Source organism: Diceros bicornis, chromosome 12 (genome assembly GCF_020826845.1).
Source record: "Diceros bicornis minor isolate mBicDic1 chromosome 12, mDicBic1.mat.cur, whole genome shotgun sequence".
In the NCBI taxonomy this organism is placed as follows: Eukaryota; Metazoa; Chordata; class Mammalia; order Perissodactyla; family Rhinocerotidae; genus Diceros; species Diceros bicornis.
In genome coordinates, this window is record NC_080751.1 from 45,674,580 (window position 1) to 45,687,242 (window position 12,663).

Here is a 12,663-nt window from a genome sequence, read left to right on the forward strand (position 1 = left end):
TGTAAAAATTTTGAACTAGCAGCCATAAACACAACCCCACTCTTTTAAAGAGTCCAAAATAAAACAAAAGCCCTTACCTAAAGTAAGGCAGCTGCCCAGTAAACTTAAAGTAATATCTTACTTGGAGCCCTGGGCTTTTTTTTTTTTTAATTTAGAAATTTTGAAATAATTTTAGACTTAGAGAAAGGTTGCAAAAATAGTGTATCTCTGTGTACTCTTCACCCACCTTTCTTTAATGTTAACATCTTACATGATCATGGTACAATGATCACAACTAAGAAATTAACGTTGGAAGAATACTGTTAACTAAACTACACACTTCATTAGAATTTCACCAGTGTTCCCACTAATGCCCTTTTCCTGGTTCATGATCCAATCTAGGATCCCACTTTGTATTTCTTTGTCGTATCTCCTTAGTCTCCTCTGTGACTGTTCTTCAGTCTTTCTTTGCCTTACATGATCTTGACATTATTGAAGAGTACTGGTCAATTATTCGTAGACTATCCCTCAATTGGGTTCACGTGATGTTTTCTCCTGAATGGATTGAGGTTATGCATTTTTGACAGAATACCACACATGTGATGGGCTTTCTCAGTGCATCATATGGGGGGGACGTAATGTCAATACGTCTTATTACTGGTGAGGTAAATCTTGATTACTTGGTTAAGATGGTGCCTTTGGCTTCTAACTGCTCATATTCCATCATTCTAAGCTCTTTAGTGGCACAGAGGTGACAACTAAAGTAGTAGCACCCTTACAGGGGGTGGGAAAGGAAGGGAAGGGCCTTCCTCACCTTCCACATGTCACTGCCATAGCAGATGGGCTTATTGAGGGCTGGAGCCCTGAACAGAGGCCTGAGAGAATGGAACACAGGACATATGCAGTCTGACAAGGAGCTATGAGGTAACACCTCCAAGAAGTCGCTGTCAGACACAGGCAGGAAACCTTGACTGGTCAAGTGGCAGCACAAGGGAGGCCTTTCCTCCCAGGGTAAGAGGAGCTGATGCAAAAGTGTTTGTGTCTTTCTAGATTTCTGCTCTTCCTCCCCATCATCCTCTATTTTTGTTTCTTCTAGTTTTCTTTGACTGCCTTCTACACTCGCCTGATCTCTGACTTTAATGAAATCCCAATAAGAATCTTCATCTACTGCTTTGGGGTAATTACTTCAAGTTAATTTCCATAAACTCTCACAAATAGCAGCACCCCTGCCAGTCATCTTGCTGTCATCCATCTGTCCCCTGGAGGTGGATGGGGTGCACCTACAATCTAGTACAAAACTACACCACTCAATCCTGGAGATAACACATGAACCAAGGGTTATTCATTCTTCCTTTTTTTAAATTGAGATATAATTCACACACCATAAAATTCACTCTTTTAAAGTGCACAATTCATGGTGTTTAGTATATTTACAAGGTTGTGCAACCATCACCACTATCTAATTCCAGAATCTTTTCATTACCCCAAAAGAAATCTCATACCCATTGTCACTCCCCATTCTCTTTTGCTCTCAGCCCCCGACAACCCACTAATCTACTGTCTATCTCTATGGATTTACCTATTTGTACCAAGGTACTTTGGATCTGAAATAATAATAATCAAGATGATCTCAATCCAGTTAATCTAGGGCGCGCGCGCACACACACACACACACACACACACGAAGTTTGACTTTGGCAACACCTTACCTTCCCTTTTGATACTCTGGACTCCCCATTCCACCCCACCCTCTAACTGTGTCTCAGAGGTGATGTATCTGCATTTGTCCTCCGCAGAGTACAACTCATCCTACCCTTTCCTCTTCTATCAAAAACCACGTCCTTTGGATAAATACCCAGAACTGGAATAGCTGGATCAACTTCTGGATATTTATCCAAAGAACATGAAAACACTAATTCAAAAAGATATATGAACCCCTATGTTCATTGCAACATTATTCACAATAGCCAAGACATGGAAGCAACCCAAGTGCCCATTAATGGATGAATGGATAAAGAAGATGTGGTATACATATATGTATATATACACACAATGGAATATTACTCAGCCATAAAAAAAGACAAAATCAGGCCATTTGTGACAACATGGATGGACCTTGAGGGTATTATACTAAGTGAAATAAGTCAGACAAAGACAAATACTGTATGATTTCACTCATGTGGAAGATAAACAAACAAACAAACACATAGATAAGGAGAACAAATTGGTGGTTACCAGAGGGGAAGAAGTTGGCAGGCAGGGTGAAAGGAGTAAAGGGGCACATATGTATGGTGATGGCTAAAAACTAGACTATTGGTGGTGAACATGATGCAGACTACATAGAATCTGAAATATAACAATGTACACCTGAAATTACACAATGTTATAAACCAAAGTGACCTCAATAAAATAATTTTAAAAAAAAAGAATCAAAAGGTGTGCCTAAAGTACAGTCATTAAAATCTTAGTTCTTTAACCAATAACACAACTGAGATAAATAGAAAAAAAAAAAAGGCATGTTGTGTTCTATCAGTGTCCTGCATTTGTGAGGTAATGTTTAGGTAAATTTATCTCCGCTAAGGTGCTAAGAAGTAACAGATTTACATTTTCGTGGAGAACTTTTGGAGTCTAAGGCTCAGCTAGGATGACCATATGACCTAGTTTGTTTGGGACCGTCCCAGTTTATGCCTGTTGTCCTGGCTTAATTATTAATAGCATCCCTTTTCCCTCTCAAAAGTGTGCTGGATTGGGTGTTTAATTATATGGTCACAAACCTTAACCAAAATAAATGACTAATCCTGGTAATTCTAGGCATTTTGGCAAGTCAATAAGCAAAATAAATTTAGGTAAATGAAGTTTCAGTGTTCCTGAAATCACACCCCAGCTCTGCATTCTCATAAAAAGTTTAAATTCACCAACCTGTAGGAATCAGAGTTTCATCCACAGGCAAAAAAGCATCAGCTTCTATCGTGACTTCATGGTCATATATATTCGGGGAACCCTGGGAAGGAAAAGGTAGAGAAAGAAAAGAGGATTTAATGCCCAGTCTTATTTTATATATTTGCTTTATAACTTCTCTTGCAGAAATGTTTTCAGGCATTGACAAAACTTTAGAAATCTCATTTGATCTATAGTGATGATTACTATGTTCATGTAAGTGTAGGTAGACAGGGCCTCAAAAGAGCAGCTGATACATTTGGAAGAAGCTTTCAGGTATGACCCCAGCATGCATTTTCTTTTCTAAACAGAATTATGAAGGTGAAAAGTCAGAGAGACAACAGTGGTTTGAAAGCCTTTTGCTGGGAAAGATTTGCCCTGAGCTAACATCTGTTGCCAATCTTCCTCTTTTTTTTTTTCTCCCCAAAACCCCAGTACATAGTTTTATATTCTAGTTGAAAGTCCTTCTAGTTCTTCTATATGAGCCGCCGCCACAGCACGGCTACTGACAGACAAGTGGTGTGGTTCCACACCCGGGAACCGAACCCAGGCCACCAAAGCAGAGCACGCCAAACTTTAACCACTAGGCCATCAGGGCTGGCTCTGAAAGTCTTTTGGAATCTTTTTTTTTTTTTAATAGAATTTATTTATTTATTTATTTTTGTGTGAGGAGATCAGCCCTGTGCTAACATCTGCCAATCCTCCTCTTTTTTTGCTGAGGAAGACTGGCCCTGGGCAAACATCCGTGCCCATCTTCCTCCACTTTATATGGGACGCTGCCACAGCATGGCTTGCCACGCAGTGCGTTGGTGCATGCCCGGGATCTGAACCAGCGAACCCCGGGCCGCCGCAGTGGAGCGCGTGCACTTAACCGCTTGCGCCACTGGGCCGGCCCTGAAAGCCTTTTGGACTTCAGTACATTGGTCGAGGTGTTTCTTCCACTCTCCTCATTTGCCAGGCAAACAGAACAACAGTCAGTGACCTGTATCACCCAGGTGCTGAATGGCCGAGGCATCGCCTCCAGGCTTATTAGAGTGGGGCATGTCACCCGTTCTCCGGCCCAGCTCTCCCACAGAGGACCCACTCCTTGCCATGTGGCAGAAGCCTGGGAGTCAGAACTGGGGTCCCTGCTCTTGAGAGTTTTCCCACCTCCTCCATAAAGATGCAGCCTGCCCTCCTGGGGAAGTCAAAGGCTGGTACACAAAGCACTGGTCAGTGGCCAGGAGGCCTGGGGTCTAGTTCTGGCTCTCAGTGAGGGCCTGGGGAAAGTCACTTAACCTCCTAGAATCTCATTCCTTTGGTATAAAATTGGGCTGATGATGCCTGCAAGAACCCTTTTGCAGGGTTCTTGTGAAGAACAGTTTAGTGAAGATGTGTTATGCTGCTTGCAAATTGGAAAATACACTTGAATGTTTCCAGTAGAAAGGATTATATTTTAATAGGAGTATATTTTAAAGCTTCACAGCAGAAGATGTGGAAGGAGAACCAGGTGAGGGCTTTTGTTTAGTGAATGCTCAACAATTAGCTAAACCAGGGGTTCTCAACTAAGGATGATTTTGCTTCACGGGGCAAAATTTGACAACGTCTGGAGACATTTTTGATTGTCATGAACAGGGGTAGTAATGCTACGGGGGAAGCAGCAATGGGAGGAGGCCAGGGATTCTGTTAAACACCCTCCAATGCACAGGACGGTCTCCCCACCCCTGCAACAATGACTTGTCTGCCCCCACATGTCAATAGTGCAGAGGTTGAGAAACCCTGAGCTAAGCTAAATTGAAGGCTCTGCAGGGTTCCTGAGAAGTAAGCAGAGAGAGGCGAGCACTATGGTGTAAGTGGAAACAGATTCTACAGTCAGAAAGACTCAGGCCCACACAATCAAATGGAGTTGTCCTGAGGAGAAAGGCCAAGATTTTAGACACCATGAAATCTATGTCTAAACATGACAGAAATTAGTTTAATACACTCCTAGGAGGCTCTGTTTCTGAACTATGATTCTCTTGTATTCTCCCAGCAGGTACCTGCTGGGCAGGGGTAGGAATCGGTGAGAGACAAGGTTGGGGCAGAGGCATCTCCACACTCTCTATCTTAGCCACTTATTTGCTCCCTGTTCTGACCTGGGAAGGCAGGTCCAAAGTCGGAGGGGCCTGCAGCCCTGCCTAGAGCAGTTTAGACTAGAGGGATCTCTCTCCTGTGGGCTCTCCCTACTGCTATCCTCTCACACCTCACGGTAGAGGCCTCTGGGACTAAGGGGAGCAGAGAGGAGGGAAGAGACTTTGTGACTGTTTCCTTGGCTCTATCTGTTCAATGCTCAGTCTAAGGTTAAGTAGTATTCCATCATATGACTATATCATAGACTGTTTATCCATTCTCCGTTGATGGGCTTTTGGGGTGTTCCCAGTTTTTTACTATTATGAATAAAGCTGCTTAGGAATTTCCTTTTTCTGTTTGTTTTTTTAGCACTAGGGCGGGAAGAAAATGATTCTATGTGAAAATCACACTCCAAATAAGCTAAGTCTGAGATGTTAGGAAGAAGCCTGGGAGGAGAAGGAGAGGAACATTTCTTAGGCACCCACTCTCTCAATGGCCGGAGGGTCACTAAGCAGCACGAATATTCCTTCATTAAAGGGAAGCAGGCTCCATTTTAGGACTCTTCTGACCTGGAATAATGCAATGATCTACTCTGGTGGACTATTACTGTTGGATTCATTTCCTTTCTAGGCTGATGAAAACTTGGCAAGAAATGCTGATTCTGAAACAGGATTGGAGGCCCATCTCTGAGTTCAGTGTTTGTTTTGGTTAACTTTGTTTGGCTGCTGTTGTTGTGGCTTGCATGGGGCCTTAAAGACCTTTTTGTGCATTGCCACTAGCACTGCCTTAATTCAGCTCTTATCACCTCTAGCAGGATATAACAGATACTATTGGTTACTACTCAAAAGCCATATCAACTCCTTTATCAGTGCCCTCTCTTTCCCCTGGCAGAACACTGACTTGTTGATTTATCCCAAGGCTGTATATTCAGGGAAAGGACCCCCTCCCTCGCCCCAGAGGGCAAATTTTGATTGGTCCAAGCTAATCATGCTGGTCTAATTCCCTTGCTGGTGATTGAGTTAAGCAGGGCATAAGACACTTTCGGCCAATGAAATGTGAGGGAGAGTCTGCTGGGGGAGCTTCTGGGAAAAGTTTTGCTTGTTCTTAAAAGTGGAACGTTAGAGATGTGAAAAAAGGGATAGGTCCTGTTTTGTTTCTGGCTGTAACTATATGAAGAGGTGATTCCTGGAGCTGTGGCAACCATCTTGCGACCATGAGGGGACAAGCCTGAAAACAAAACATTGAAGAAGCAGAATGGAAAGAAGGAAGAACCTGGGTCATTGACGACATACCTACCCACGTACCAGACATACCAAAACCACATCTTAAATTCCCCCTGGCCTGCTTTCTTTGCTTTTTAGGTAAAGTTTCAATGAAAAAACATACTCTTCCAGTTTTGTGTTAGATAAGGAAGGAACAGCCATAAAAACCCCCAACCAACCTGCAACCTACATACCTTTTCCACTCTTTGAAAAACACAGTTCTCTCCTCCCCCCAGGCCTCCAACACTCAAACTTAGAAGGGATGAGTCAAAGTCTGGCCCCAAGTAGAACAGAAACACTGCTTATTAAATTTAAAAAACAAACAAACAAAAAAATAAAAGATATAAGACAAGCTGACTATTTTAAATATCAAGTCTTGAGCTATTTCCCTCAGGAGGGTTTAAGATACATGGCAATGCTTTTCTAGGTAGGGAAAGAGATGTTCTGAAAACGCAGAGGCCCCTTGACCCAGGCCTGGTGACTGACCATCCACTCTTACTTGAGTGCCCCAAAAGGCTGGTGGCCCCCGTCCACCCTCAACCCTGAAGCTAGTGGCTGTGGATTCAAGCTGCACTTACTAAAACACCATACAGAAGGGAGTTGACACTGGCCACCCTTCTGGGTGGGGTCTGTGATGTAGGAAACTATTCAGCCTCTGAAAAGAGATTCAGAAATATCTGTCACTCCAAGTCCTTGAAGAATTGGAAGGGTAGAAAATTCTGGTTGGGAGGGTCCCCTACCAGGTCAATGGAAAGAGTCTTAGTGAAGCTTACATTCCCATTTTGTCTGTTGTATTGGAACACAATGGCAGATAGAATACTTCACGTATAATTTCTCTATTTTTGAGTCTATTCCTTTAGACCATCGCCCTGGTTATAAAATAGGATGTCCTAGGTATACAAAAATGTGGAAAATAGTGAAAAAATCACCATGATCTACTACTTACATAAAACCATTAATATTTTGTCCGATTTCTGTCAAGTTTCTTTCTGAACTTATTTTAAAAAGTAAGCTCTTTGGTGGCGTAGTGGTTAAGTTCTCACGCTCCGCTTTGGCGGCCTGGAGGTCGCAGGTTCAGATCCCAGGCATGGACCTGCGTACCGCTCATTGAACCATGCTGTGGCAGCATCCCACATAAAAATAGAGGAAGATGGGCACGGATGTTAGCCCAGGGCCAATCTTCCTCAGCAAAAAGAGGAGGATTGGTCACAGATGTTAGCTCAGGGCTGGTCTTCCTTGCCCCCCCCCAAAAAAAAAAAAGTAAGGTCTTTATGTACATTATTGCAAAGCCTCTTATAGCTGGGCATGTTTGTTTTGTTTTTGGTTTTTGGTTTGTCTTGAAGATCTCAAGAAGGATGGTGGAAGTCCCTGAAGATAAGGAACAAGCAAGTGAAGAGCCATCTTTCTTATTTTTAAAGGGAGAACTTTGGAAATTATATAAGAACCAATTAACTCATGCTATTTAAAAAGATCCTAGAAAAAAATCAGCAGATCATCAGCAAACTCCTAAAAGAGTGTAAGAATGCAAGATATTACTAGCTGGCTGTGAACATCATCTTGTGGTAGGAAATCATGCCAAAGTGATTCAACATCGATGATGAGTTCTTCAAAAGAGGAGGAAGTAATAGATATAATCTGCAGAATTTAGCTAAGCTTTTTATTCTGTCTCATATAACAGCCTCCTCAACAAGCCAAAACATTACCATTAGGAGGGAATGAGGTAGTTTAGGGGGGGATTTCCTAAAGGGGGTTGTCAGTGTCTCTACACCACTCTTAGGGTGGGCTGCACAGTGGGAGCATATCTAAAGGGGCTCGCCAAGCACATTTCCAAAGATCCAAGGGTGGAAACTGCCTTAACTGGAAGTAATTTTTGGGGGGTAAGAGTGGAATAGGGGAAGCAAATGTAAGCACATGTAACAGTTAGATGAGAGGGAGTTCTTGAAATAGCTAGTTTCTTGTCTGAACATATGGGAAACAGATAATTCTCTTGGCAGTACAAAGTAGTCATTCTATCTTTCTCTATAACTTCCATTTATCGAGTACCTACTATGAGCTGGATGCTTTGCTGGGCACTTTTCCTCATCACGGGAGTGACCCCACTGCCAGGGTTATTCCCTACTGGGTTGGTCTCTCCAGTATGCCCCTAGGTCATTCCACAAAGCACACTGCAAGAGAGCAGAGGCAAATTCGCTTACCTGGCCTGCCAGATTGAAATAAGAATGGTTGGTCAGATTGACTGGTGTGGTCTGACTGGCCTGGGCTCGATAGTTGACCACAAGCTCCCCGCCATCCAGCGTGTATGTCACCCAGACTTTTAACTCTCCAGGGTAACCTTCCTCACCATCTGCACTGACCCGAGAGAACTGGACGCCATTTGACAGCACCTGGGGGGTCCAGAGGACCTAGAAGAAAGCATTTTCAAAGCTGTTTAGTCACTCCAATCCCAAGCTAAATGCCACATTTCAATATTTAAAGACAACTTAGGGGCCGGCTCCGTGGCTTAGCGGTTAAGTGTGCGCGCTCTGATGCTGGCGGCCTGGGTTCGGATCCCGGGCACGCCCTAAGGCACCACTTCTCCGTCCAACGCGAGGCCGAGTCCCACGTACAGCAACTAGAAGGATGTGAACCTATGACATACAACTATCTACTGGGGCTTTGGGGGGAAAAAAATGAATAAATAAAATCTTTAAAAAAAAAAATAAATAAATAAAGACAACTTATTCCAGAAAGAGAGATGATTATACAATCATTAAAGTGTTCGAATAATAGCTTGGATTTTAATTATTCTAAAATGTTGTTTTATACAGAAAAGTGGCTTTGAGAGAAAAAAAATTTTTACTCTTTACCTCCTCACATTCCCCATACTCTTTCTCCCTAAATTTATACGTATGTGTCTACAATATTTTCTTCTTCCCCTGCTTTGATGTTTTTTTTTAATGTCAGTGTCCCATTCTGATAAAGGTCACATAGCATATCTGCTAATAGTATTAAAAAACAACCTTAATAAATCAGCCCCTCCCTCCTGGGGGGTACTATTTACAAATATTTATAAAAAACACTCCGAAATTCTCTATGTTCCCTGGGCAGAGTTCCAAACAAACAAGAAGGCACTTGTCCCACTAGGAAGAGTCCTAGCACACAGTCGGGGTCCTGATTTGGGGGCCAGGTTTGTTCTTAGCTCACTGTGTGACTTTGGGCATCGATCCCTTCCATAAGATAAAGGAGTTGAAAAATGATCTCAAAGGTTTCTTCTTGTTCTAGAAAATATGATTCTAAGAGTGGCAAGAAAAATATGAAGAAAAGTTTCCTACAAGAGTTTTTTTGCTTTTGGAAACAGAAATAAGAATCTTGGATTAACACAGTGGTTCCTCTCAACTTTGCCCTAGAGGCCCCCACTTTTGGGGAAGGGAAAACCAACATTTATTGAGTGCTCATTATGAGCCAAAACACTTTGCTAGAAACTTCACACACACTATCTTATCTGTCTCAGAGCTGACTTAAAGTAGGTACCATTATCCTTGTTTAAAGATGAGAGAGGGGCCGGCCTGGTGGCGCAAGGGGTTAAGTGCGCGCGCTCCGCTGCCGCGGCCAGGGGTTTGCCAGTTCCAATCCCGGGAGCGCACCACTTGTCAAGTCATGTTGTGGCGGCGTCCCATATAAAGTGGAGGAAGACGGGCACGGATGTTAGCCCAGGGCCAGTCTTCCTCAGCAAAAAGAGGAGGATTGGCAGATGTTAGCTCAGGGCTGATCTTCCTCACACACAAAAAAAACTTAAAAAAACAAAAATGAATAAAGATGAGAGAGCTGAGAGAGCTGAGGCTCAGAAACAATAAACCACTTGTCCCAGGCCATACAGCTAGTAAGACAGTAGATGTGAATCAAGCGGTCTGATCCTGAGCCTGTTCCCTTATTCTACACTATCAGAGGACGAGGTGGCCAGAGATCTCCAGTCCCCTTAGGGAGCCCTGGGGTCACTAGTGAAGGGGCCTTTTGAGACATGAAACCTCCATTTGTTCAGTGCTCACCAGCCATTGACCTGGTGCTTTACATAAATCATTCTGTATGGTAAGGATTTGGTTGAACCAAATAAAATTATCATCTTTGTAGGTCAAAACAGTTGAACACTGGCAATTTCATATGGCTCCAACTAATATTATAATCCCCATTTTAATGAGCAAATTGAGTTCAGCGGAGTTAACTTGCCCACTTCCACCTCCCACATTCCAGGGGAGTGGAGTAGAATCCTTTCATACTTCATGTCCATTACTTAAAGGGGAAAAAAATCTTGTTTAAAGTCATACATGTAATTAGTGACAGAGCTAGGATTCAAACTCAGGCCCGGCAGTCTACACTTTTCCACATTTTAGTTTCAGTGAATGTTTTGTTTGAATCTCCATTTTCATCAGAAGAGTTGAGGCCAAACACTGTCATTCTCAAATGGACTTGAAAGATAATAACTTCTGTGGGCCACAGGAATGGCCTATGAGCCCAGGCTCTGCCCACCCACTCCTCACACGGCCTGGATCTCTCTCACTGACGTTGCGTTTACCAGGAAGGGGAGCCCAGCAAGAAAGGAGGTCTCTGCCTTCACCTACGGTGAAAGCAGTTGGCATTTAAAACAAATTCACTGACATTAGTAAACAATTAATTTTACACCCTAATTATCTACGAGAAATGTTGAACTTTCAAGACACTTAAAATATAAAGCCTATGTATGATATGTGTGATTGAAAAAAGAAAAAAGAATCCCCCAAATGAAAAATTTTAGGAACAAAATATTTGAAATAAGATGTTCTTCACTTGCTACCCAGTTTTTCCCCTTTAGAGAAAGAACACAATGGAAAGATTTTTGTGTAAACCAATATTATCAGATAAGTGTAATTCTGTGGAAAGTATAATTCCTATTCATGGGAGGATTTCCTTGACCCTGTACTTTTCAAATTTCCTGAAAATGTCCAAATTTGCATCTCTAGTCCTACTTATACCATTTCTAATCCTGTCAAGTTATTCAAATTTCATCTTTTAAGAAAATATGTTGATATAATAGAAAAACATATACGTCCAAACCAACGATTATTCAATAATTGTTGAGATCAAAAATAACTTAAAACAGGGGCTGGCCCGGTGGCACAAGCGGTTAAGTGTGCGCGTTCCGCTGCGGTGGCCCGAGGGTTCCCCGGTTCGGATCCCAGGCGTGCACCGACGCACTGCTTGGCAAGGAATGCTGTGGCGGCGTCCCATATAAAGAGGAGGAAGATGGGCATGGATGTTAGCCCATGGCCAGTCTTCCTCAGCAAAAAGAGGAGGATTGGCAGATGTTAGCACAGGGCTGATCTCACAAAAAAATAAATAAAAAAATAATAACTTAAAGTTCATCTGATACTGCTCACGTTACTATATAAACACCTACTCTTCAAAAATTTTCAATGCCTCTATGAGAACATTCCAAGTCTTTCCCCACCCCTTTCTGGGTAGTTGCACAGCCATTCTCTTCAATATCCATTTATTTATTTATTTATTTATTTTTTTCTCTGTCCTGATCCTTGCATTCCAGGAAATGGCTGATCCCATTGGTACTGAGTTCCTCGGAGTTCAGGTCCCTGCTCCTGTCAGCTCTCTTTATATTTTCCTGGGCCATTTCTCCTCTTGTTATGTGAGAATGTTGAGAATGTTGTCGTTCAATCAACACCCCTTTCAGGCTCTGTAGCTACTGGGCCTTCTCCTGTCTTTTTTTTTTTTTTTTTTTGTGAGGAAGATCAGCCCTGAGCTAACATCCATGCTAATCCTCCTCTTTTTGCTGAGGAAGACCGGCTCTGAGCTAACATCTATTACCAATCCTCCTCCTTTTTTCTTTTCCCCAACGCCCCAGTAGATAGTTGTATGTCATAGTTGCACATCCTTCTAGTTGCTGTATGTGGGATGCGGCCTCAGCATGGCCGGAGAAGTGGTGTGTCGGTGCGCGCCCAGGATCCGAACCCCCAGCCGCCAGTAGCAGACCGCGCCCACTTAACCGCTAAGCCACAGGACCGGCCCACAATATCCATTTATTGAATGAAATCCTATCCTATCTTCAAGGGCAGTTCAAATCCCACCTCCCCAGCTCCTATAGCACACCACTGGCATCTATATTATGGGACTTGTTGCCTATAACTGTTATTTATGTAAGGGCCCAGCTCCCTTACTATACTGGAGTCTCAGGAATCTCCACCTTATTATGCTCCCTGGTTCACAGAAAGGGCTCAGTAGGCACATTGCATTGAAGGATATGTATACTATCTTGCTATGTTCATACAGGGCATACATGTTAAGCAACACCACAGAAAATACCATAGTGGAATAGAGGAGCAAGCTAGAACAAAGTGCTGTTCTGAGGCTCCTCTGAAGATCTCTGTTCAAA

At 42.8% G+C, this 12,663-nt stretch overlaps 1 protein-coding gene across 2 annotated transcripts in view; it reads right to left on the minus strand.

Annotated features, from left to right (window-relative positions):
• The window catches only part of GALM (galactose mutarotase), a 55,873-nt gene that overhangs the window by 34,591 nt on the left and 8,619 nt on the right, over nucleotides 1-12,663 (minus strand). For both annotated transcript variants that reach the window (XM_058551394.1, XM_058551395.1), the window contains exons 3-4: nucleotides 8,462-8,668; nucleotides 2,899-2,980 (exon numbers count right to left, since the gene is read on the minus strand). In XM_058551394.1, the coding sequence (XP_058407377.1) occupies nucleotides 2,899-2,980; nucleotides 8,462-8,668 (289 nt within the window). The remainder of the gene's footprint in view (nucleotides 1-2,898; nucleotides 2,981-8,461; nucleotides 8,669-12,663) is intronic.